We start from the raw sequence: 26275 nt of genomic DNA on the forward strand, positions 1-26275 counted from the left end.
TCCGGTCTGCACTCTGCAGACATAACTATCTCACTGTAACAGTTTCCTCTTAGTAAAGGAAGACAAACCGGACAGATTATTGAAAGGCGGAGTGAAAAACCAAATGACGTAGATGCCCAAAATGGTGCCGAAATGAAGCGCATTATACATTGCGCTTCATTCCGCCGATAGAGATTTAAAAACCTCAGCTTAGTAATGGGGCAGCAAGAAAATAATAAAATTATCTACCTTTATTATTCCCTGACTTCTCCTCCATAATAAAGGCACCGCTAAGGTAGACAGAGCTCACCCTCCTAACAGTCTCCGTGCGGGACACTGAGGGGCTGTCTCCTCTAACAAAATGCAGTCTTTAACATAGCAACTGCACTGCATCTGTCTATAAAAAAGTGTGATCATAAATAAACATTCTTTTTTGAGCCAACATAAAAGGTTAACTGCTTCATTGCTGTGAAGGAATTCAACCTTAAGTCTCCAAATCACATTATAGTGCCTGCCTCTGCCATAAAACATCCTTACTAAGGATGCAGAGTCCCATATAAAATACAGAGGGTTCTTAACCCCTTCAGTGCCAGCCTCCTCCCAGAAGACACCAGTATATCCAGCTGTCCGGCAGGAGGACAGATCACCCGGCATGAGAGGATGCCACTCCTCACAGAGACCTGTGAAAGAGAGAAAAACAGAATAAGCCTACTCTGGCTTTCTATATCAGGGCAGCAACATGTTAGGAAAACGCAGTGAGGCCCAGACCACAAGTTCCTAACTGCTTGAAAGCCACCACTGCCCTACTGAAGAGACTAACGTAGGGTACGGCTAGACCCATTCTTGAGAGAAAAGATCAGAGTAAACCTACTCTGGCTTTTAAAATAATAAAATCTTGATTGAAGAAAAATAAATCCAATCTTCATCATACACCAAAAACTTCATCTCCTCCTTGCACTGAAGGCAAAGAGAATGACTGGGGGTTGTGGGAAGGGAAGTGATACTTAACAGCTTTGCTGTGGTGCTCTTTGCCTCCTCCTTCTTGCCAGGAGTTATATTCCCCAACAGTAATTGATGATTCTGTGGACTCATCGTGTATTAAGAAAGAAATATATTACAAGTCTACGCACATCCGAATATCATTTTTTACTGCTGGTACATTGATGACATACTGCTAATATGGAAAGGCGATGGGTTGGCTCTAAACGAGTGGGTGACTACCTTCAATCTCTCAGACTGCCCTACCAAATAGAAAATTTCCGTCAGTAAGACCACCATTTATTTCCCGGACTTACGGATCTTTAAAGAGCATGGCCGATTGGGTACTACCCTATTCCATAAAGAGACCGACAGGAATTTGATAATACATGCGAACAGTAGCCACCCGAGATCTTTGGTAAGAACCATACCCAAAATCCAGATGCTGAGGGTAGTGAGAAATAATTCATCTGACCAACATGGAATGGAAGAAAAGTTTGCAGCAAGGGGCTACAAGAACGCAGATATCCAAGCAGCTAAGAGTGAGGCCATACAAGTGACACAGAAGGACCTTTTGTTGACAAGTAAAGTGAAAGATAACACCAAAAGGACGAATTTCACCACAACTGAGAAGGATGGGTGAAACATTGACTAAGTAGGTCATACAAAGCGATCCCTCACTACCAGATCAAGATTATGGACCACCAAGAGTGGGTTTCAAACGAGGCAAGAACCTACGGGATACGCTGGTACTGACAGACCATAAGCATTGTTATAGAAACCAGACCTGGTTGAAGTCTAGTAAGAAGGGATCCTACAGGTGTCCCAGCTGTGTCACTTGTCATTCTATGGTCCAAGGCAATAGCTTCAGAGACCCTCACACTAACACAAGATATCCTATCAAGCATTATTTAACATGCACTACTCCATATGTTATATATATGTTGAGTTGCATTTGCGGACTGTTTTACGTGGGTAAGACCTCAGATGACATAAAGAAGAGAATAGCGAATCATTGGAGTGCTATCCGGGCAGCAATAGAAAAAGGAGACAGCGATCAACCAGTGGCGAGACATTTTGCTCACAAAGGACATACAGTCAAGGATCTTAGATTTCAGTTGATAGACCATGTTCTGCCACTGCCAACGGGTGGCGATAGGAACAAACGACTTTTACAGATTGAGGCATGTTGGATCCACAGATTGGATACTGTCCATCTAAAAGGGCTAAATGCAAGTATCAACTTGCATTGTTTTTTTAACATATTATGACTCATTAGTATCAGTATGGTTTGATATTTTGTGATGGTTGCTTATTGTTTTGTCCGGCACATTCTTGATATCTACCCACTGTCAAACGTGTTGATATCCATTGAGTTGTACTTTATTCATAATCACATATCTACCAGCACTATGAATTACTTTGCTCTACTGATATGGTCCGGAATAGTCAATCATCCATCTTTACTCTGGTATTACTGTCTTTGCGGTTGGCCATTTGTACCCCTTGTAGTCACCCAGTTACTGATATAGCTGTCACTGTATTGAGTATGTCTGTATTACCCTGTATAGTATGCGTATATACCAGGGAAGAAACTGCCTAACACTTTGAAACTTCTTGTAAATAGATCAGTATGTAAAGTGATGATTGTGAAACTTTTTTTTTTTTTTTTTTTTAACAACAATATTGTTTTGAACATATCGTGAGTATGATTAGTTCACACAGTCTATTACACAGCTGTAGCTTATGATCTACTTGATCTAACTTCCTTAACATTGAAAGCACCAACAGTACTTGCATACCTTGATAGACCTTCTCCTATTAGGGTATCTGCAGATGCCTTTATGGTTATCTTGTTATTCGTGAAACATATATTCCTGAACCCGATTATGTTTATTGTCCTGAAGTCTGATACTGACATCTATTACCCAGATAGGCACAACATATGTTTATCCTCACTATATATGCTTATATGCAGCAGTGCCTAAATATTATCTGATTAACACACACTTATCACGTAACCTGGGCACATTACACTACTAGCTCAGGGTTATATTTAGCGTCCACAGTTACCATTCAGCTATCGTAGCAGCTACAGCTGCACGGCTTGACATACAAGTCTTTAATCTTATGTTCTACCGAACAAAGCTATGTTTACATCCGTTACCATGGTGATGCACACAACGCCTACCAGGGGCATTACCATGACGTCATACGCACACGTAGAATATACAGAACGTACTTCAGACGTTTGTAGCTATCCACTTCGCTGTGGGCACTGATAAAACATAATTTATGCTTACCTGATAAATTTATTTCTCTTGTAGTGTATCCAGTCCACGGATCATCCATTACTTGTAGGATATTCTCCTTCCCAACAAGAAGTTGCAAGAGGATCACCCACAGCAGAGCTGCTATATAGCTCCTCCCCTCACTGCCATATCCAGTCATTCGACCGAAACAAGACGAGAAAGGAGAAACCATAGGGTGCAGTGGTGACTGTATTTTAATTAAAATTTAGACCTGCCTTAAAAGGACAGGGCGGGCCGTGGACTGGATACACTACAAGAGAAATAAATTTATCAGGTAAGCATAAATTATGTTTTCTCTTGTTAAGTGTATCCAGTCCCCGGATCATCCATTACTTGTGGGATACCAATACCAAAGCTAAAGTACACGGATGATGGGAGGGACAAGGCAGGAACCACTGCCTGTAGAACCTTTCTCCCAAAAACAGACTCCGAAGAAGCAAAAGTGTCAAATTTGTAAAATTTTGAAAAGGTGTGAAGCGAAGACCAAGTCGCAGCCTTGCAAATCTGTTCAACAGAGGCCTCATTTTTAAAGGCCCAGGTGGAAGCCACAGCTCTAGTAGAATGAGCTGTAATCCTTTCAGGGGGCTGCTGTCCAGCAGTCTCATAGGCTAAGCGTATTATGCTCCGAAGCCAAAAGGAGAGAGAGGTTGTCGAAGCTTTTTGACCTCTCCTCTGTCCAGAGTAAACGACAAACAGGGCAGATGTTTGAAGAAAATCTTTAGTAGCCTGTAAGTAAAACTTCAAGGCACGGACTACATCCAGATTATGCAAAAGACGTTCCTTCTTTGAAGAAGGATTAGGACACAATGATGGAACAACAATCTCTTGATTGATATTCCTGTTAGAAACCACCTTAGGTAAAAACCCAGGTTTGGTACGCAGAACTACCTTGTCTGAATGAAAAATCAGATAAGGAGAATCACAATGTAAGGCAGATAACTCAGAGACTCTTCGAGCCGAGGAAATAGCCATCAAAAACAGAACTTTCCAAGATAAAAGTTTAATATCAATGGAATGAAGGGGTTCAAACGGAATTTCCTGAAGAACTTTAAGAACCAAGTTTAAGCTCCACGGGGGAGCAACAGTTTTAAACACAGGCTTAATCCTAACCAAAGCCTGACAAAATGCCTGGACGTCTGGAACTTCTGCCAGACGCTTGTGCAAAAGAATAGACAGAGCAGAGATCTGTCCTTTTAAAGAACTAGCTGATAAGCCTTTGTCCAAACCCTCTTGGAGAAAGGACAATATCCTAGGAATCCTAACCTTACTCCATGAGTAACTCTTGGATTCACACCAATAAAGATATTTACGCCATATCTTATGGTAGATTTTCCTGGTGACAGGCTTCCGAGCCTGTATTAAGGTATCAATGACTGACTCAGAGAAGCCACGCCTTGATAGAATCAAGCGTTCAATCTCCATGCAGTCAGTCTCAGAGAAATTAGATTTGGATGATTGAAAGGACCTTGCATTAGAAGGTCCTGCCTCAGAGGCAGAGTCCATGGTGGAAGAGATGACATGTCCACTAGGTCTGCATACCAGGTCCTGCGTGGCCACGCAGGCGCTATCAGAATCACAGATGCTCTCTCCTGTTTGATTTTGGCAAACAGTCGAGGGAGCAGAGGAAACGGTGGAAACACATAGGCCAGGTTGAAGAACCAAGGAGCTGCTAGAGCATCTATCAGCGTTGCTCCCGGGTCCCTGGACCTGGATCCGTAACAAGGAAGCTTGGCATTCTGGCGAGACGCCATGAGATCCAGTTCTGGTTTGCCCCAACGATGGACCAGTTGAGCAAACACCTCCGGATGGAGTTCCCACTCCCCCGGATGAAAAGTCTGACGACTTAGAAAATCCGCCTCCCAGTTCTCTACGCCTGGGATGTGGATTGCTGACAGGTGGCAAGAGTGAGACTCTGCCCAGCGAATTATCTTTGAGACTTCTAACATCGCTAGGGAACTCCTGGTTCCCCCTTGATGGTTGATGTAAGCCACAGTCGTGATGTTGTCCGACTGAAATCTGATGAACCTCAGTGTTGCTGAGGCCAAGCTAGAAGAGCATTGAATATTGCTCTTAACTCCAGAATATTTATTGGGAGGAGTTTCTCCTCCTGAGTCCACGATCCCTGAGCCTTCAGGGAGTTCCAGACTGCGCCCCAACCTAGAAGGCTGGCATCTGTTGTTACAATCGTCCAATCTGGCCTGCGAAAGGTCATACCCTTGGACAGATGGACCCGAGAAAGCCACCAGAGAAGAGAATCTCTGGTCTCTTGATCCAGATTTAGTAGTGGGGACAAATCTGAGTAATCCCCATTCCACTGACTTAGCATGCATAATTGCAGCGGTCTGAGATGCAGGCGCTCAAATGGCACTATGTCCATTGCCGCTACCATTAAGCCGATTTCTTCCATGCACTGAGCCACTGACGGGCGTGGAATGGAATGAAGGGCACAGCAACCATTTAGAAGTTTTGATAACCTGGACTCCGTCAGGTAAATTTTCATCTCTACAGAATCTATAAGAGTCCCTAGGAAGGAGACTCTTGTGAGTGGTGATAGAGAACTCTTTTCCACGTTCACTTTCCACCCATGCGACCTCAGAAATGCCAGAACTACCTCTGTATTAGACTTGGCAATGTGAAAGCTTGACGCCTGTATCAGGATGTTGTCTAGATACGGAGCCACCGCTATGCCTCGCGGTCTTAGAACCGCCAGAAGTGAGCACAGAACCTTTGTAAAAATTCTCGGGGCAGTGGCCAACCCGAAGGGAAGAGCTACAAATTGGTAATGCCTGTCTAGAAAGGCAAACCTTAGGAACCGATGATGATCTTTGTGAATCGGTATGTGAAGGTAGGCATCCTTTAAGTCCACTGTGGTCATGTACTGACCCTCTTGGATCATGGGTAGGATGGTCCGAATAGTTTCCATTTTGAATGATGGAACTCTGAGGAATTTGTTTAAGATCTTTAGATCCAAGATTGGTCTGAAGGTTCCCTTTTCTTGGGAACCACAAACAGATCTGAATAAAATCCCTGTCCTTGTTCCGTCCGCGGAACTGGATGGATCACTCCCATTACTAGGAGGTCTTGCACACAGCTTAGGAATGCCTCTTTCTTTATCTGGTTTGCTGATAACCTTGAAAGATGAAATCTCCCTTGTGGAGGAGAAGCTTTGAAGTCCAGAAGATATCCCTGAGATATGATCTCCAACGCCCAGGGATCCTGAACATCTCTTGCCCACGCCTGGGAGAAGAGAGAAAGTCTGCCCCTAACTAGATCCGTTTCCGGATAGGGGGCCGTTCCTTCATGCTGTCTTGGGGGCAGCAGCAGCAGGTTTTCTGGCCTGCTTGCCCTTGTTCCAGGACTGGTTAGGTTTCCAGGCCTGTCTGGAATGAGCAACAGTTCCCTCTTGTTTTGAAGCGGAGGAAGTTGATGCTGCTCCTGCCTTGAAATTTCGAAAGGCACGAAAATTAGACTGTTTGGCCTTTGATTTGGCCCTGTCCTGAGGAAGGGTATGACCCTTACCTCCAGTAATGTCAGCAATAATTTCCTTCAAGCCAGGCCCGAATAAGGTCTGCCCCTTGAAAGGAATGTTGAGTAATTTAGACTTTGAAGTCACGTCAGCTGACCAGGATTTAAGCCATAGCGCCCTACGCGCCTGGATGGCGAATCCGGAATTCTTAGCCGTTAGTTTAGTCAAATGAACAATGGCATCAGAAACAAATAAGTTAGCTAGCTTAAGCGTTCTAAGCTTGTCAATAATTTCATTCAATGGAGCTGTCTGGATGGCCTCTTCCAGGGCCTCAAACCAGAATGCCGCCGCAGCAGTGACAGGCAAGGGGCTGTAAAATAAAACCTTGTTGAATAAACATTTTCTTAAGGTAACCCTCCAATTTTTTATCCATTGGATCTGAAAAAGCACAACTGTCCTCAACCGGGATAGTGGTACGCTTTGCTAAAGTAGAAACTGCTCCCTCCACCTTAGGGACCGTCTGCCATAAGTCCTGTGTGGTGGCGTCTATTGGAAACATTTTTCTAAATATAGGAGGTGGGGAAAAGGGCACACCGGGTCTATCCCACTCCTTGCTAATAATTTCTGTAAGCCTTTTAGGTATAGGAAAAACGTCAGTACACACCGGCACCGCATAGTATCTATCCAGCCTACACAATTTCTCTGGAATTGCAACTGTGTTACAGTCATTCAGAGCAGCTAATACCTCCCCAAGCAATACACGGAGGTTCTCAAGCTTAAATTTAAAATGAGAAATCTCTGAATCAGGTTTCCCCGAGTCAGAGATGTCACCCACAGACTGAAGCTCTCCGTCCTCATGTTCTGCATACTGTGACGCAGTATCAGACATGGCTCTAACAGCATTTGCAAGCTCTGTATCTCTCCTAACCCCAGAGCTATCGCGCTTGCCTCTTAATTCAGGCAATCTAGATAATACCTCTGACAGGGTATTATTCATGATTGCAGCCATGTCCTGCAAGGTAATCGCTATATTAGCGTGCGTCCCCTGAGCGGGAGGCGAAGGGTCTGACATGTGGGGAGAGTTAGTCGGCATAACTTCCCCCTCGACAGAACCCTCTGGTGATAATTCTTTTATAGATAAAGACTGATCTTTACTGTTTAAGGTGAAATCAATACATTTAGTACACATTCTCCTATGGGGCTCCACCATGGCTTTCAAACATAATGAACAAGTAGGTTCCTCTGTGTCAGACATGTTTAAACAGACTAGCAATGAGACAAGCAAGCGTGGAAAACACTTTAAAACACGTTTACAAGCAATATAAAAAACGTTACTGCGCCTTGAAGAAACACAAATTTTCCCAAATTTTGAAATAAGTGAAAAAATGCAGTTACACTAACGAAATTTTTACAGTGTATGTAATAAGTTAGCAGAGCATTGCACCCACTTGCAAATGGATGATTAACCCCTTAATACCAAAAACGGAATAACAAATGACAAAAACGTTTTTTAAACAGTCACAACAACTGCCACAGCTCTACTGTGGCTTTTTACCTCCCTCAATATGACTTTTGAAGCCTTTTGAGCCCTTCAGAGAAGTCCTGGATCATGCAGGAAGAAGCTGGATGTCTGTGTCTGTAATTTTTGCTGTGCAAAAAAACGCCAAAATAGGCCCCTCCCACTCATATTACAACAGTGGGAAGCCTCAGGGAACTGTTTCTAGGCAAAATTCAAGCCAGCCATGTGGAAAAAACTAGGCCCCAATAAGTTTTATCACCAAACATATGTAAAAAAACGATTAAACATGCCAGCAAACGTTTTAAAATACACTTTTATAAGAGTATGTATCTCTATTAATAAGACTGATACCAGTCGTTATCACTGCATTTAAGGCTTTACTTACATTACTTCGGTATCAGCAGCATTTTCTAGAAAATTCCATCCCTAGAAAAATATTTTAACTGCACATACCTTATTGCAGGAAAACCTGCACGCCATTCCCTCTCTGAAGTTACCTCACTCCTCAGAATATGTGAGAACAGCCATGGATCTTAGTTACTTCTGCTAAGATCATAGAAAACGCAGGCAGATTCTTCTTCTAAATACTGCCTGAGATAAACAGTACACTCCGGTACCATTTAAAAATAACAAACTTTTGATTGAAGAAATAAACTAAGTATAAAACACCACACTCCTCTTACGACCTCCATCTATGTTGAGAGTTGCAAGAGAATGACTGGATATGGCAGTGAGGGGAGGAGCTATATAGCAGCTCTGCTGTGGGTGATCCTCTTGCAACTTCCTGTTGGGAAGGAGAATATCCCACAAGTAATGGATGATCCGTGGACTGGATACACTTAACAAGAGAAATATGTATAACTCTAACATCCAGCCTTCTTCCCTGCTTGATTGCATTACGGTAAGATTACTGTGGTGGCCTGTTGTTCATCTGACATCTTGACACTCTTAGGCTGTAAATGATATCCGAATATGTCCTTTTACATATCACTTCACTCTACCGTTATACACTTAGCTTAGCCACACATATGGGTACACCACAGAGTGCTAAAGCTATTATTTCCTTGTTTTGATAACCATGTCACAATTTGTTATTAATTAATTCACACTGCTATGAATGTCATTTCACTCAGATGAACAGTTTATATAATTTTAAATGTGGTTCTTTTGTTTTATTTTTTAAATGTGGATTATTTTGTTTTTTTCTGTTGATGTGGCCAATTTGTTATTTAGATATCACCATGACAACCCTTTGGCATTTTTCTCCGTCTAATTAGATATATAGATATATAGAGATAGAAAGATAGATAGATTGAGAGAGAGAGAGAGAGAGAGAGATAGAAAAAAAAGAGAGGGTCCGGACAGAAGCTCAAAACAAAAAACACAATTTATGCTTACCTGATAAATTTATTTCTCTTGTGGTGTATCCAGTCCACGGATCATCCATTACTTGTGGGATATTCTCATTCCCAACAGGAAGTTGCAAGAGGAAACCCACAGCAGAGCTGCAATATAGCTCCTCCCCTAACTGTCATTCGACCGAAAACAAGCCGAGAAAAGAGGAACCATAGGGTGCAGTGGTTACTGTAGTTTAAATTTAAAAATTACCTGCCTTAAAATGACAGGGCGGGCTGTGGACTGGATACACCACAAGAGAAATAAATTTATCAGGTAAGCATAAATTGTGTTTTCTCTTGTAAGGTGTATCCAGACCACGGATCATCCATTACTTGTGGGATACCAATACCAAAGCTAAAGTGCACGGATGAAGGGAGGGACAAGGCAGGAACTTAAATGGAAGGAAACACTGCCTGTAAAACCTTTCTCCCAAATATAGCCTCCGAAGAAGCAAAAGTATCAAATTTGCAAAATTTTGAAAAAGTATGAAGCGAAGACCAAGTCGCCGCCTTGCAAATCTGTTCAAAAGAAGCATTATGTTTAAAGGCCCAAGTGGAAGCCACAGCTCTAGTGGAATGAGCTGTAATCCTTTCAGGGATTCTCATAGGCTAAGCTGATTAAGCTTCTCATAGAGCAGTCTCATAGGCTAAGCTGATTAAGCTTCTTAGCCAAAAAGAAGGAGAGGTTGCCGAAGCCTTTTGATCTCTCCTCTGTCCAGAGAAGACAACAAACCAAGCAGATGTTTGACGAAAATCTTTAGTAGCTTGTAAGTAAAAACTTTAAAGCACGGACCACGTCCAGATTGTGAAACACAAGGATGGAACAACAATCTCTTGATTGATATTCTTGTTAGATACCACCTTAGGTAAAAACCCAGATTTGGTACGCAGGACTACCTTATCCGTATGAAAAATCAGATAAGGAGAATCACATTGTAAGGCAGATAACTCGGAGACTCTACGAGCCGAGGAAATAGCTACCAAAAAAAGGACTTTCCAAGATAAAAGTTTGATATCTATGGAATGAAGAGGTTCAAACGGAACTTCTTGAAGAACCTTAAGAACCAAGTTTAAGCTCCATGGTGGAGCAACCGGTTTAAACACAGGCTTGATTCTAACTAAAGCCTGACAAAATGCCTGAACGTCTGGAACATCTGCCAGACGCTTAACTAGCTGACAATCCTTTTTCCAAACCTTCTTGGAGAAAAGATAATATCCTAGGAATCCTGACCTTACTCCATGAGTAACCCTTGGATTCACACCAATAAAGATATCTACGCCATACCTTATGGTAAATTTTCCTGGTGACAGGCTTTCGTGCCCGTATTAAGGTATCAATAACTGACTTGGAGAAGCCACGCTTTGATAAAATCAAGCGTTCAATCTCTAGGCAGTCAGCCGCAGAGAAATTAGATTTGGATGGTTGGAAGGACCCTGAAGTAGAAGGTCCTGTCTCAGAGGCAGAGACCATGGTGGAAAGGATGACATGTCCACTAGATCTGCATACCAGGTCCTGCGTGGCCACGCAGGTGCTATCAGAATCCCCGATGCTCTCTCCTGCTTGATCTTGGCAATCAGTCGAGGGAGCAGAGGAAACGGTGGAAACACATAAGCCAGGTTGAAAGACCAGGGCGCTGCTAGAGCATCTATCAGTGTCGCCTTGGGATCCCTGGACCTGGATCCGTAACACGGAAGCTTGGCGTTCTGGCGAGATGCCATGAGATCCAGTTCTGGTTTACCCCAACGATGTATCAGTTGTGCAAATACCTCCGGATGGAGTTCCCACTCTCCCGGATGAAAAGTGTGACGACTTAGAAAATCCGCCTCCCAGTGCTCTACACCTGGGATATGGATAGCTGATAGGTGGCAAGAGTGAATCTCTGCCCAGCGAATTATTTTTGAAACTTCTAACATCTCTAGGGAACTTCTTGTTCCCCCTTGATGGTTGATGTAAGCTACAGTCGTGATGTTGTCCGACAGAAATCTGATGTACCTCAGAGTTGCTAACTGAGGCCAAGCCTGAAGAGCCTTGAATATCTCTCTTAGTTCCAGAATATTTATTGGAAGGAGAGACGACTCCTGAGTCCACGATCCCTAAGCCTTCAGGGAGTTCCAGACTGCACCCCAACCTAGAAGGCTGGCATTTGTTGTTACAATTGTCCAATCTGGCCTGCGAAAGGTCATACCTTTGGACAGATGGACCCGAGATAGCTACCAGGGAAAAGAATCCCTGGTCTCTTGGTCCAGATTCAGTTGAGAGGACAAATCTGTGTAATCCCCGCTCCACTGACTGAGCATGCATAGTTGCAGCGGTCTGAGATGTAAGCGTGCAAACGGCACTATGTCCATTGCTGCTACCATTAAGCCGATTACTTCCATACACTGAGCCACCGAAGGGCGCAGAATGGAATGAAGAACCCGGCAGGAATTTAGAAGCTTTGATAACCTGGACTCCGTCAGGTGAATTTTCATTTCTATAGAATCTATCAGAGTCCCTAGAAAGGAAACTCTTGTGAGTGGGGATAGAGAACTCTTTTCCTCGTTCACTTTCCACCCATGCGACCTCAGAAATGCCAGTACTACGTCCGTATTTGACTTGGCAATTTGGAAGTTTGACGCCTGTATCAGGATGTCGTCTAAATAAGGGGCTACTGCTATGCCCCGCGGCCTTAGGACCGCCATAAGCGACCCTAGAACCTTTGTAAAGATTCTTGGGGCTGTAGCTAATCCAAAGGGAAGAGCTACAACTGGTAATGCTTGTCTTGAAAGGCAAACCTGAGAAACCGATGATGATCTTTGTGTATCGGAATGTGAAGATAAGCATCCTTTAGATCCACTGTAGTCAAATATTGACCCTCCTGGATCAGTGGTAGGATGGTACGAATAGTTTCCATCTTGAACGACGGAACTTTGAGGAATTTAAGATCTTTAGATCCAAAATTGGTCTGAAGGTTCCCTCTTTTTGAGAACCACAAACAGATTTGAGTAAAAACCCTGTTCCTGTTCACTCCCATAACTAGGAGGTCTCGTACACAGTGTAAGAATGCCTCTCTCTTTATCTGGTGTGCAGATAATTGTGAAAGGTGAAATCTCCCTTTTTGGGGGGGAAGCTTTGAAGTCCAGAAGATATCCCTGGGATATAATTTCCAACGCCCAGGGATCCTGAACATCTCTTGCCCACGCCTGGGCGAAGAGTGAAAGTCTGCCCCCTACTAGATCCGTTACCGGATAGGGGGCCGTTCCTTCATGCTGTCTTAGAGGCAGCAGCAGGCTTTTTTGACCTGCTTACCTTTTTTCCAGGTCTGGTTTGGTCTCCAGACCGTCTTAGATTGAGCAAAAGTTCCCTCTTGTTTATTATTAGAGGAAGTTGATGCCGCACCTGCCTTGAAGTTTTGAAAGGCACGAAAATTAGACTGTTTGGCCCTAGATTTGGACCTGTCCTGAGGAAGGGCATGACCTTTTCCTCCAGTGATATCAGCAATAATCTCCTTCAAACCAGGCCCGAATAGGGTCTGCCCCTTGAAGGGAGTGTTAAGTAGCTTAGATTTTGAAGTCACGTCAGCTGACCATGATTTAAGCCATAGCGCTCTGCGCGCCTGTATAGCAAAACCAGAATTCTTAGCCGTTAGTTTAGTCAAATGAACAATGGCATCAGAAATAAAAGAATTGGCTAGCTTAAGTGCTCTAAGTTTGCCAAGTATGTCATCCAATGGAGTCGCTACCTGTAAAGCCTCTTCCAGAGACTCAAACCAGTACGCCGCAGCAGCAGTGACAGGGGCAATGCATGCAAGGGGCTGTAGGATAAAACCTTGTTGAATAAATATTTTCTTAAGGTAACCTAATTTTTTATCCATTGGATCTAAAAAAGCACAACTGTCATCGACAGGGATAGTAGTACGCTTTGCTAGAGTAGAAACTGCTCCCTCCACCTTAGGGACTGTCTGCCATAAGTCCCGTGTGGTGGCGTCTATTGGAAACATTTTTCTAAAAATAGGAGGGGAAGAGAACGGCACACCTGGTCTATCCCATTCCTTATTAATAATTTTTGTAAACCTTTTAGGTATTGGAAAAACATCAGTACACACCGGCACTGCAAGTATTTATCCAGTCTACACAATTTCTCTGGCACTGCAATGGAATCACAGTCATTCAGAGCAGCTAAAACCTCCCTAAGCAACACGCGGAGGTGTACAAGCTTAAATTTAAATGTAGAAATATTAGAATCAGGTATCTTCCTGAGTCATTAACATCACCCACTGACTGAAGCTCTCTTTCCTCAGCTTCTGCATATTGTGAGGCAGTATCAGACATGGTTCTTAAAGCGTCAGTATGCTCTGCATTTTGTCTCACCCCAGAGCTATCTCGCTTACCTCTAAGTTCAGGTAGTCTGGCTAATACCGCTGACAGTGTATTATCCATGACTGCCGCCATGTCTTGTAAAGTAAACGCTATGGGCGCCCTAGATGTACTTGGCGCCATTCGAGCGTGAGTCCCTTAAGCGGGAGTCAAAGGGTCTGACACGTGGGGAAAGTTAGTCGGCATAACTTCCCCCTCGTCAGATTCCTCTGGTGATAAAAATTTTTAAAAGACAGAAAATGATCTTTATTGCATAAAATGAAATCAGTACATTTGGTACACATTCTAAGAGGGGGTTCCACCATGGCTTTTAAACATAATGAACAAGGAGTTTCTTCTATGTCAGACATGTTTATACAGACTAGCAATGAGACTAGCAAGCTTGGAAAACACTTTAAATCAAGTTAACAAGCAAATATAAAAAACGGTACTGTGCCTTTAAGAGAAACAAATTTTGTCAGAATTTGAAAAACAGTGAAAAACAGTGAAAAAATGCAGTAAATCAAACGAAATTTTTACAGTGTATGTAATAGGCTAGCAGAGCATTGCACCCACTTGCAAATGGATGATTAACCCCATAGTTCAAAAAACGGATAAAAAAAACGAAATAGACGATTTTTACCAGTCACAACCAACTGCCACAGCAAGCTGTAGCCCTACCTTCCCCAATAAACGACTTTGGAAAGCCTTTGGGCCCTTTAGAGATGTCCTATAGCATTCAGAGGGCCTTTGAGGTTATCTGGATGTCTTAGTTTGTAATTTTAACTGCACAAAAAAACGTTAAAATAGGCCCCTCCCACTCATAGTAACACAGTGGAAAGCCTCAGGAAACTGTTTCTAGGCAAAATTTAAGCCAGCCATGTGGAAAAAATTAGGCCCCAATAAAGTTTTATCACCAAAGCATATATAAAAACGATTAAACATGCCAGCAAACGTTTTATATTGCAACATCATAAGGGTATTACCCCTGGGAGTAAGCATGATACCAGTCGTTATTAAATCACTGTATTCAGGCTTAACTTACATTAATACGGGATCAGCAGCATTTTCTAGTGTTTTCCATCTCTAGAAAAAATTATAACTGCACATACCTGATAGCAGAATAAACTGCATGCCATTCTCTCGCTGAAGTTTTACCTCATCTGTGTAATCCCCTCAGACATATGTGAGAACAGCAATGGATCTTAGTTACAACCTGCTAAGATCATAGAAACCTCAGGCAGATTCTTCTTCTATTTACTGCCTGAGATAAAATAGCACAACTCCGGTACTATTTAAAAATAACAAACTTTTGATTGAAGAAAATAAACTAGCTATATTTAACCACTCTCTCCTACAACGTCCTTGCTTGTTGAGAGTTGCAAGAGAATGACTGGCTATGACAGTTAGGGGAGGAGCTATATTGCAGCTCTGCTGTGGGTTTCCTCTTGCAACTTCCTGTTGGGAATGAGAATATCCCACAAGTAATGGATGATCCGTGGACTGGATACACCTTACAAGAGAAACGTCCACTTTCTTGAATCAAAAAATCCAAGATGTTAGGGCTGTTAGGAGCACTGGCATGGGCTTGGGCTGACGCGTTTCAGCTCCTATGGAGCCTTACTCCTAGACAGCAGAAGCGGGGTGACCGTGCACTTCAGGGACAGAGGGACTGCAGAAGCTGGGTGACCGTGCACTTCAGGGACAGAGGGACTGCAGAAGCTGGTTGACCGTGCACTTGAGGGACTGCAGAAGTGCACTGTTACACAGATTCTGCAGTCCCTCTGTCCCTAAAGTGCACAATCACCCAGCTTCTGCAGTCCCTCTGTCCCTAAAGTGAACGGTCACCCAGCTTCTGCAGTCCCTCTGTCCCTGAAGTGCACGGTCACCAAGCTTCTGCAGTCCCTCTGTCCCTGAAGTGCACGGTCACACAGCTTCTGCAGTCCCTCAAGTGCACGGTCACCCAGCTTCTGCAGTCCCTCTGTCCCTGAAGTGCACGGTCACCCAGCTTCTGCAGTCCCTCTGTCCCTGAAGTGAACGGTCACCCAGCTTCTGCAGTCCCTCTGTCCCTGAAGTGCACGGTCACCCAGCTTCTGCAGTCCCTCTGTCCCTGAAGTGGATGGTCACACAGCTTCTGCAGTCCCTCTGTCCCTGAAGTGCACGGTCACACAGCTTCTGCAGTCCCTCTGTCCCTGAAGTGCACGGTCACACAGCTTCTGCAGTCCCTCAAGTGCACGGTCACCCAGCTTCTGCAGTCCCTCTGTCCCTGAAGTGCACGGTCACCCAGCTTCTGCAGTCCCTCTGTCCCTGAAGTGCACGGTCACACAGCTTCTGCAGTCCCTCTGTCCCTGAAGTGCACGGTCACACAGCTTCTGCAGTCCCTCTGTCCCTGAAGTGCACGGTCTCACAGCTTCTGCAGTCCCTCTGTCCCTGAAGTGCACGGTCACACAGCTTCTGCAGTCCCTCTGTCCCTGAAGTGCACGATCACACAGCTTCTGCAGTCCCTCTGTCCCTGAAGTGCACGGTCACACAGCTTCTGCAGTCCCTCTGTCCCTGAAGTGCACGGTCACACAGCTTCTGCAGTCCCTCTGTCGTGCAGTGACCGGTCACACAGCTTCTGCAGTCCCTCTGTTATGCAGTGACAGGTCACACAGCTTCTGCAGTCCCTCTGTCTGCACTGCAGGGATAAAGGGACTACAGAATCTGTGTGATTGTGCACTGCCCAACAGGTGCACTGCAGAAACTGTGTGACACTGCACTGCACGACAGAGGGATTGCAGAAGCTGTGAAACCGTGCACTGCACGATAGAAGATTTACAGAAGCTGCAGGACTGTGCACTTTAGGAACAGAGGGACTGTAGAAGTTGTGAGACAGTGCACTGCAGGGATAGAGGAACAGCAGCAGCTGTGTGACAGTGCACTGCAGGGACATCGTAAGAGATATGTATCAAATTCACCTTTTTTTGGGAGGTAGGGGGGCCCTTCTTAGATTCTTGCACCTGGGGTTTCTAGTTATGCCTCTGGTCACACAGCTCTGACAGAACCTCTGTCCCAGCAGTGCATAGTCACACAGCTCTGGCAGTGCCTCTGCCCCTAGTATATAGTCACACAAACAGCTCTGATAGACAATCCCTTTATCACACAGCTCTGAGAGTCTCTTTATCACAAGGTGTGTTTACACAGTTATGAATGTTCTGCTCTATACCAGTACTGTATGGTTACACAGCTCTGACAGTGCCCCTGCCCCAGCAGTGCATGGTCACAAAGATCTGACAGTGCCCCTGTCCCAGCAGTGCATGATCGCAAAGATCTGACAGTGCCCCTGTCCCAGCAGTGCATGGTCACACAGCTCTGACAGTGCCCCTGTCCCAGCAGTGCATGGTCACACAGCTCTGACAGTGCCCCTGTCCCAGCAGTGCATGGTCACACAGCTCTGACAGTGCCCCTGTCCCAGCAGTGCATGGTCACACAGCTCTGGCAGTGCCTCTGCCCCTAGTGTATGGTCACACAGCTCTGGCAGTGCCTCTGCCCCGAGTGTATGGTCACACAGCTATGGCAGTGCCTCTGCCCCGAGTGTATGGTCACACAGCTATGGCAGTGCCTCTGCCCCGAGTGTATGGTCACACAGCTCTGGCAGTGACCCTGTCCCAGCAGTGCCTGGTCACACAGCTCTGACAGTGCCCCTGTCCCAACAGTGTATGTTCAAACAGCTCTGGCAGTGCCCTTGTCCCAGCAGTGTATGGTCACACAGCTCTGACAGTGCCCCTGTCCCAGCAGTGCATGGCCACACAGCAGCTCTGACAGTGCCCCTGTCCCAGCAGTGCATGGCCACACAGCTCTGACAGTGCCCCTGTCCCAGCAGTGCATGGTCACACAGCTCTGGCAGTGCCTCTGCCCCTAGTGTATGGTCACACAGCTCTGGCAGTGCCCCTGTCCCAGCAGTGTATGGTCACACAGCTCTGGCAGTGCCCCTGTCCCAGCAGTGCATGGTCACACAGCTCTGGCAGTGCCCCTGTCCCAGCAGTGCATGGTCACACAGCTCTGGCAGTGCCCCTGTCCCAGCAAGGCATGGTCACACAGCTCTGGCAGTGCCCCTGTCCCAGCAAGGCATGGTCACACAGCTCTGACAGTGCCTCTGCCCCTAGTGTATGGTCACACAGCTCTGACAGTGCCCCTGTCCCAGCAGTGCATGGTCACATAGCTCTGGCAGTGCCCCTGTCCCAGCAGTGCATGGTCACACAGCTCTGGCAGTGCCTCTGCCCCTAGTGTATGGTCACACAAACAGCTCTGATAGACAATCCCTTTATCACAACTGGGCATTATTCACACAGTTATCTCTTTACTGCCTTATCCCAATACTTTATGGTCACACAGCTCTGAGAGTCTCTTTATCACAAGGTGTGTTTACACAGTTATGAATTTTCTGCTCTATATCAGTACTGTATGGTTACACAGCTGTAAGCCACTCTGATCCTACAATTTATGGGCAGAGGTCTGATAGTCCCAATGACCCATTAGTGCATGGTCACACAGCTCTGACAGTACCTCTGCCTAGCAGTGTAGGGTCACATAGCTCTGACAAACATCCCATTTATCAGAACAGGATAAGTCCCATAAAGTTATGTCTTTACTGCTCTATCCAAATACTGTATGGTTACACAACTGTGAGCCACTCTAACCCTAAAATGTATGGGCACACAGGTCGGATATTTCCTTTATTCCAGCAATTGCATAGTTTACAGCGTAGAAAATAGCTCTGACAGTCTCTCAGCAACACCAGTGTAGGTCACACAGCAGACGTCTTCAGTAACAGCCGGTCACACACAGCTCTGACAGCTCTGTCCTAGTAGTTACCTGTCACACAGCTCTGTCAGCAGTAACCAGTTAAAAACTACGACAACCTCTAGGTTCTATGATTTACAGTACTCTTCCTCTCCACTTTACGTAAAGACTCACCATAACTGGGATGTAAATTTCTTCCATCACTCCGCTTCCCTGCGTTTCCTCTGCTGTCCCTTCGGCTGCCTCCATCTTCACTAACTCCAGCTTGAGCTTCAGCTATCGCAGCAGTAAAGACTTCAACAGAACATCGCGCGACAGTGCCGCCAAGCGAAACTGTATCATCTTGTATGACTGTATCTTACGTGCTTTCTGGCAGTGCTGCACCTGAGCGCCGAGGTGTGACGGATGGTTCTAGCAAGCTGGAACATAGATGAACTTATGCGTTGCTTCAGCCAGTAAACTAAAAGCACTGGTGTAAACATAATATTACGCAGTTGACGTACGGTTTGTGTATGGCATTTAATAGATTTGTAATTGTCTATAATTTATAAAATAATGATAGTATATTATAAATATTACTAATCATTAAAAATACACAAATTGCAACAAGAGAATGCACTAATGCGTTGGTATTTTATTATTGCACAATTGCCGCAGCAATGCACTGTACCTACCTGAAGACATCTGGCAAGCCAATGAAAATAGGGATAATGTGTGCAGCCATTAATTATCAGCTAGCTTCTATTAACCCTTTGAGTGCTAAAGCACTTTCCCACCTGGGTGCTAAGGTTTTCTTTAAGGGTTTTTTATTTTAAAAAATATTATTTTTTTATTTATTTCAGATCCCCAAGACTTACACCGTTGGAAAGGTTAGGTGATTACCTTTCCAACGGTGGGTATTGCCGCATACCCCCCAACTGTCCCGATTTTCGCGGGACAGTCCCGATTTTAGGGGTCTGTCCCCCTGTCCCGGGTTGCTAGCCATCTGTCCCAATTTGCCCCAGGCATTAAAAATTTTTTTTTTTTTTTTAATTCTATTGGGCCCATACTCAGAAGCATCTGGCTTTGCTCTCACAGGGTTAGATACCTGTTAGATTCCCAGTTGAAAAGGAATGGTGTGTGGGTTAAGCAGGAGTAAGAAGACTGTATACACTCTGACCACGGGTATTGGTGACCTCTCTAACCTACCTCTGGTAGTGATGATGTCTAACCCCTGGTGATAATACTACCATGCCTTCAGTTTTATAGAATGAGCAGTGCTAATACCAGGGTAACGAACAGTGGCAGACGCAGACTGCCAGCTAATGTGCTTGCCAACCCCAGGACCCCATACAATGAATTACAGATACCCATATATGATGTAGTGTGTGTCTATCTGTATCCATAACTGTGTGTGTGTGTATCTGTATGTATAAGTTTATGCTATGTAATGTGTGTATGTCTGCATGTATAAATGTAAGCTATGCAGTGTGTATGTGTATCTTCATGTATAAGTGTGTATCTGCATGTATAAGTGTATACTATGTAGTGTGTGTATCTGCATGTATAAGCGTATGCTATGTAGTGTGTGTGTTTCTGCATGTGTAAGTGTATGCTATGTAGTGTGTGTATCTGCATGTATAAGTGTATACTATGTAGTGTGTGTGTATCTGCATGTATAAGCGTATGCTATGTAGTGTGTGTGTTTCTGCATGTGTAAGTGTATGCTGTGTAGTGTGTGTGTGTATCTGCATGTATAAGTGTATACTATGTAGTGTGCTACTGTGCATTTTTGCTGACTTTAAAGGCCAGCATTTAGAATATTAATGGGGAATGCAGAGAGCAGTTTTAAAGAATTTATTATTAAATGTCCAATTAAGATAAAAATATTTAGCAATGTCTGTGCAAAGGATAACTAAATACATAGCTCACATAGCCATACCAATGGTTTGAGCTTGTGTTTGATTTGCTGCCTAAGTGTATTAAAATCTATGAATTTATTAATAATTTTATTTATATTACTTTGGTCTTATGATTTTTAAGCCCCGCCCACAGAATTTTTTTTGCGGGGGGGGGGGGTGTCCCTCTTTTGAATTTTGAAATGTTGGGAGGTATGTATTGGGGGTCTGTAGCTGCTTAGATGCCTGAGATACAGGCTTCTAAGAAGCATGCCCCCTGCTCCTATATTTAACATTGTTAATGTTAAATAAAGTTGCGAGGTGACGTCATCACGTTTATTGCGCGTGACATCACCACGCAAAACGGAAGCCCCGGCGATGCCTTTCATTATGCAGCACCGATCGCTGGGGTGGGAGCCCCCAGATCTCCCTCAAGTTGGGAGAGTGCTAGTGACGGCTCTGAGCCGTCATTAGCACCAGAGTGTGAAACTCTGTGACGACTCAGAGCCGTCATTAGCACTCAAGGGGTTAAAGCATGCTTGCTCATGAGCCTACCTAGATATGCTTTTCAACAAAATGATACCAAAAGTGAAGTAAATTAATAGAAATAAGGTTAAATTTACGACAAGGAAGTTGGTTTCTTATTCAAGCTGTTTCTTATTCGTGATATTCTGTTTCTTATTTATCGAAGTTGGTTTCTTATTCAACTTTTTTTTGTCAGACTGCTTTAAATTGACTTTAAAATAAAAATATAGGTTTTATTTAAATAAAAATATGATTCATATAATGTTGTTATACAGAGATGAATTCCCTTTATAAAACAATTGTATATACAGGACGGTATACCTCACTTTACAGCGCTTCGCTAATACAGCGCTTTGTGGAGCTGAAGTTCAACCTCCAAGGATTTTGAAACGGTGCTGTAATCATCATGTGATTGCGAGAAAAGTGACTGGCACCATTTTGTTATGCTTAGTTCACTCTGTTTACATCATTACAGTGCACTCTGTGTCTCAGTGTTGTAGTCTGGCAAATTGTACTACAGTAATTGTCACTATTTTACAGGTACAGTATTTATTGAATACTAATTGTATACTGTGCTTTGCTAGTGTTAAACTAAACCTAGCACTATTGCACCCCTAATATATGTTCAAACATGGTTTCAAGTCTTTAACCCTTTCCTGCCAGGGTTAAAGTGTCTACATCGGAACAACTGTTCCGATGTAGACAAATTGAAATCATGCAATCGTTTTTAGTCTGGCCCAAAAGCAGACATCCCAACCTGCAAAAACTCATTTCAGGGAGGTGGCTTCACCGCCCCCCCCCCCTCCCAGTTATATATTGGACACCTTGAAACCCTAAATAATATAGAGACTTATCATTAAAGTAGCTTCCTACTAAAGCCACATTAAAAAAAAAGTAGCTTTATTGCACAACCACATACAATAAGCCTATTTTCCAGTGATTGTACGCTTATTGAATGCTTAAATATTTTAGAATACGAAGTTTAATTACGTGCAGTAAATAAGGTAGTATTTGTGTTTTATTTTATTAAAATCAGTGGGGGCTTTTTGGTTAATGATGCATGCTTTGAGGGTTCTATAACGTCCCAGCAACTAAAGGCATTCTTTAAAAAAAACACTTTTCCGGATTTGGGCCACATTGGATCATGGTACTTGGAGTTTCAGGGAGATTGCATTCCATTTGCTGGCATCAGGGAGCCACTATTACAATCAGGGAGACACCCTGAACTTCAGGGAGAGTTGGGATGTCTGCAAAAGTGTCATTATCCATTTGAAATAATCAGTTACTTATTCAAAAATGGGAATTAAAGCACCTATGCCAGAGTTTGCATCAATTTCTGTGCCCAAAACACAATTGGGACAGGCTAAAAACAATTGCATGTCATGGAGAGTTATTTACCCTGTGTATATTCATAGTGAAATCAGTGGCCCAATGGTTATTAACCCTTTGAAAATATCAGTTACTTATTCAGAAATGGTAATTACAGCACCTATGCCAGTTTTGGCATCAATTTCTGTGCCCAAAACTCCCTCAGGCCAGGCTAAAAACAATTTAATCTCATAGAGGGGGATCTACTGTGTGCATATTTATAGTGAAATTAGTGGCCCAATGGTTATTAACCCTTTGAAAATATCAGTTACTTATTAAAAAAAATGGGAATTACAGCACCTTTTCCAGGGTTGGCATATATTTCTGTGCCAAAAACATCATTGGGCAAGGCTAAAAGCAATTGGATGTCATGGAGGGGGATCTACCCTACATATATTAACAGTAAAATCAGTGGCCCAATTGTCATTAACCCTTTGAAAATATCAGTTACTTATTTAGCAATGGTAATTACAGCACCTATGCTAGTGTTGGCATCAATTTCTGTGCCCAAAACACCATTGGGTCAGGCTAAAAACAATTGCATGTCATGGAGGGGGATCTACCCTACATATATTAACAGTACAATCAGTGGCCCAATGGTCATTAACCCTTTGGAAATATCAGTTACTTATTAAAAAATGGGAATTAGAGCACATATGACAGGATTGACATCAATTTCTGTGCCCAAACACCATTGGACCAGGCTAAAAACAATTGCATGTCATGGAGAGGTATCTACCCTGTGTATATTCATAGTGAAATCAGTGGCCCATTGGTTATTAACCCTTTGAAAATATCAGTTACTTATTCAAAAATGAGAATTACAGCACATATGCAAGGGTTGGCATCAATTTATGTGCCCAAAACACCATTGGGCCAGGCTAAAAACAATTTCATGTCATGGAGGGGGATCTACCCTACATATATTAACAGTAAAATCAGTGGCCCAATGGTCATTAACCCTTTGAAAATATCAGTTACTTATTCAAAAATGAGAATTACAGCACTTATGCCAGCGTTGGCATCAATTTCTGTGCCCAAAACACCATTGTTCCAGGCTATAAACAATTGAATGTCTTGGAGGGGGATCTACCCTACATATATTAATGGTAAAATTAGTGGCCCAATGGTCATTAACCCTTTGAAAATATCAGTTACTTATTCGAAAATTGCAATTACAGCACCTATGTCAGTGCTGGCATCAATTTCTATGCCCAAAACTCAATTGGGCCAGTCTGAAAATAATTGCATGTCATGGAGGGGCATCAACCCTGTATATATTCATAGTGAAATCAGTGGCCTAATGGTCATTGACCCTTTGAAAGTATCAGTTACTTTTTTAAAAATGGGAATTACAGCATCTATGCCAGGATTTGGCATTCATTTCTGTGTCCAAAACACCATTGGGCCAGACTAAAAACAATTGCATGTCATGGAGAGTTATCTACCCTGTGTATATTCATAGTGAACTCGTGGCCCAATGGTTATTAACCCTTTGAAAATATCAGTTACTTATTTAAAAATGAGAATTAAAGCACCTATGCAAGGGTTTGCATCGATTTCTGTGCCCAAAACACCATTGGGCCAGGCTAAAAACAATTGCATGTCATGGAGAGTTATCTACCCTGTGTATATTCATAGTGAAATCTGTGGTCCAATGGTTATTAACCCTTTGAAAATATCAGTTACTTATTTAAAAATGAGAATTACAGCATCTATGCCAGGGTTTGCATCGATTTTTGTGCCCAAAACACCATTGGGCCAGGCTAAAAACAATTGCATGTCATGGAGGGAGATCTACCCTACATATATTAACAGTAAAATCAGTGGCAAAATGGTTATTAACCCTTTGAAAATATCAGTTACTTAAAAAAAATGGGAATTACAGCATCTATGCCAGGATTGGCATTCATTTCTGTATCCAAAACACCATTGGGCCAGGCTAAAAACAATTGCATGTCATGGAGGGGGATCTACCTTACATATATTAACAGTAAAATCAGTGGCCCAATGGTCATTAACCCTTTGAAAATATCACTTATTCAAAAATGGGAATTAAAGCACCTATGCCAGGGTTTGCATCAATTTCTGTGCCCAAAAAACCTTTGGGCATTCCCATATACAGTGTAACAGATTTGCCATAGGCAGTCTACATCAGGTACATTCATACGATTGAGCCCTATTCCACCTCCCTAAATCTTTTGGGGTTATGTTACGTAAACTCTATTAATTCATTTAATGTGCGACTCACGCCACGTTAACTGAGGTGTTGGCAACCAAGCCCTGGCAATGCTTTTTGTAATTATTGTTTCATCTATTGAGGGCATATCTAAAATCAATTTTTCTTTTAGATATTTCAGATGATATTCTCCTTCGTTAAAGAGTAGCATATTGTACCATCCTGATATTGCAGTTTTTCCCTTTTGAAAAATATTTATTCCCGCATACACTCTCTCCCAATTTTTAGAAAAAGCTTTAAGATCAAATTTAGTGAGAAAATGACTGGAAATATCCAAAAAGGTCTCTGTTAGGTAGATTATATTTTTCCTTAAGGTAACCAAACGTTTGTATAATTTTACTATCTGTATCTATACATTGAGAAAAATATTCTAGCCCTCTAATTTTCCATCTTTTAAAGACTTCCGAATCATGACCTGGGAGAAAAACTGGGTTATTATGGATCGGTAGAAATTTAGAACAATGGAAGTCTACACCTAGAGATGTACACATCTTTGGCCATGCTATTATGGGATTTTTAATTGTATACATTTTTTTAATTATAGGAGGATATTCTTTAATGTTCATATGTACTAACGCCTTTAATGAATTAGGCCTAAAGAGGTAAAATTATATCGGCTATATTACGAGTCTTGCGTTGGGAGGTCCCAACGCTGCTTTCTAACGCCCGCTGGTATTACGAGTCTGGCAGGTACAGGTGTACCGCTCACTTTTATTCCGCGACTCGAGCTTACCACAAATACCCTTACGTCAATTGCATATCCTATCTTTTTAATGGGATTTGCCTAACGCTGGTATTACGAGTCTTGGAAGAAGTGAGCGGTACACCCTCTCCTGTCAAGACTGATACCGCATTTAAAAGTCAGTAGTTAAGAGTTTTATGGGCTAACGCCGTAACATAAAACTCTTAACTAAAGTGATAAAAAGTACACTAACACCCATAAACTACCTATTAACCCCTAAACTGAGGCCCCCCGCTGTAATACTCCTGACCAATATAAAATTGGTTTTGTTGCTCTTGTGTTTTAAGTCTCAGCAAAATGGTTATATTTACTAAGATCATAAACTGTGAGCTAATTAGTAACAAATACAGTAATGAATGACACTGGAAAAGAAACAACGTGTGTTTATTATAACACAGGTTTCCTATGAGCAGTGTTAGAATAGCTGTCTCAAGTTTCGGCTTAATGACTTGGTTAGAGGTATAATGTTCAGCAGGAATAATCACTTCAACAAGTTGTTTGATAGAATATGTACAGCGCCAATAAAGGCTACCACTCCTTACTTCAACAAGTTGTACCAGGTGTTTCAATAGTATCGCAAACAAACTTCACACACTCTCACTGGAATAAAATATTTACAAGTCCCACACATTCATTCACATCCTTTTGGAAGCATATATGAATAACTGGTTGTTCAGTCACAGGTTTGTACGAATAGTGCTTACGAGTTCTTAGAGGATTTATCGGCATATAATCTTACCACTTCAGTCTCTAAGT

The 26275-nt window shown here is 43.1% G+C and overlaps 1 protein-coding gene across 5 annotated transcripts in view; it reads right to left on the reverse strand.

The window, feature by feature from the left end:
* Window positions 1–19061, reverse strand: part of UBR1 (ubiquitin protein ligase E3 component n-recognin 1) — a 693945-nt gene extending 674884 nt beyond the window's left edge. For all 5 annotated transcript variants that reach the window (XM_053697798.1, XM_053697801.1, XM_053697800.1 and 2 more), the window contains exon 1: window positions 18943–19061. In XM_053697798.1, the coding sequence (XP_053553773.1) occupies window positions 18943–19017 (75 nt within the window). In that variant the 5' untranslated portion in view covers window positions 19018–19061. The remainder of the gene's footprint in view (window positions 1–18942) is intronic.
* Window positions 19062–26275: the final 7214 nt, after the last annotated feature.

Source organism: Bombina bombina, chromosome 1, assembly GCF_027579735.1.
Source record: "Bombina bombina isolate aBomBom1 chromosome 1, aBomBom1.pri, whole genome shotgun sequence".
NCBI classification, from domain to species: Eukaryota; Metazoa; Chordata; class Amphibia; order Anura; family Bombinatoridae; genus Bombina; species Bombina bombina.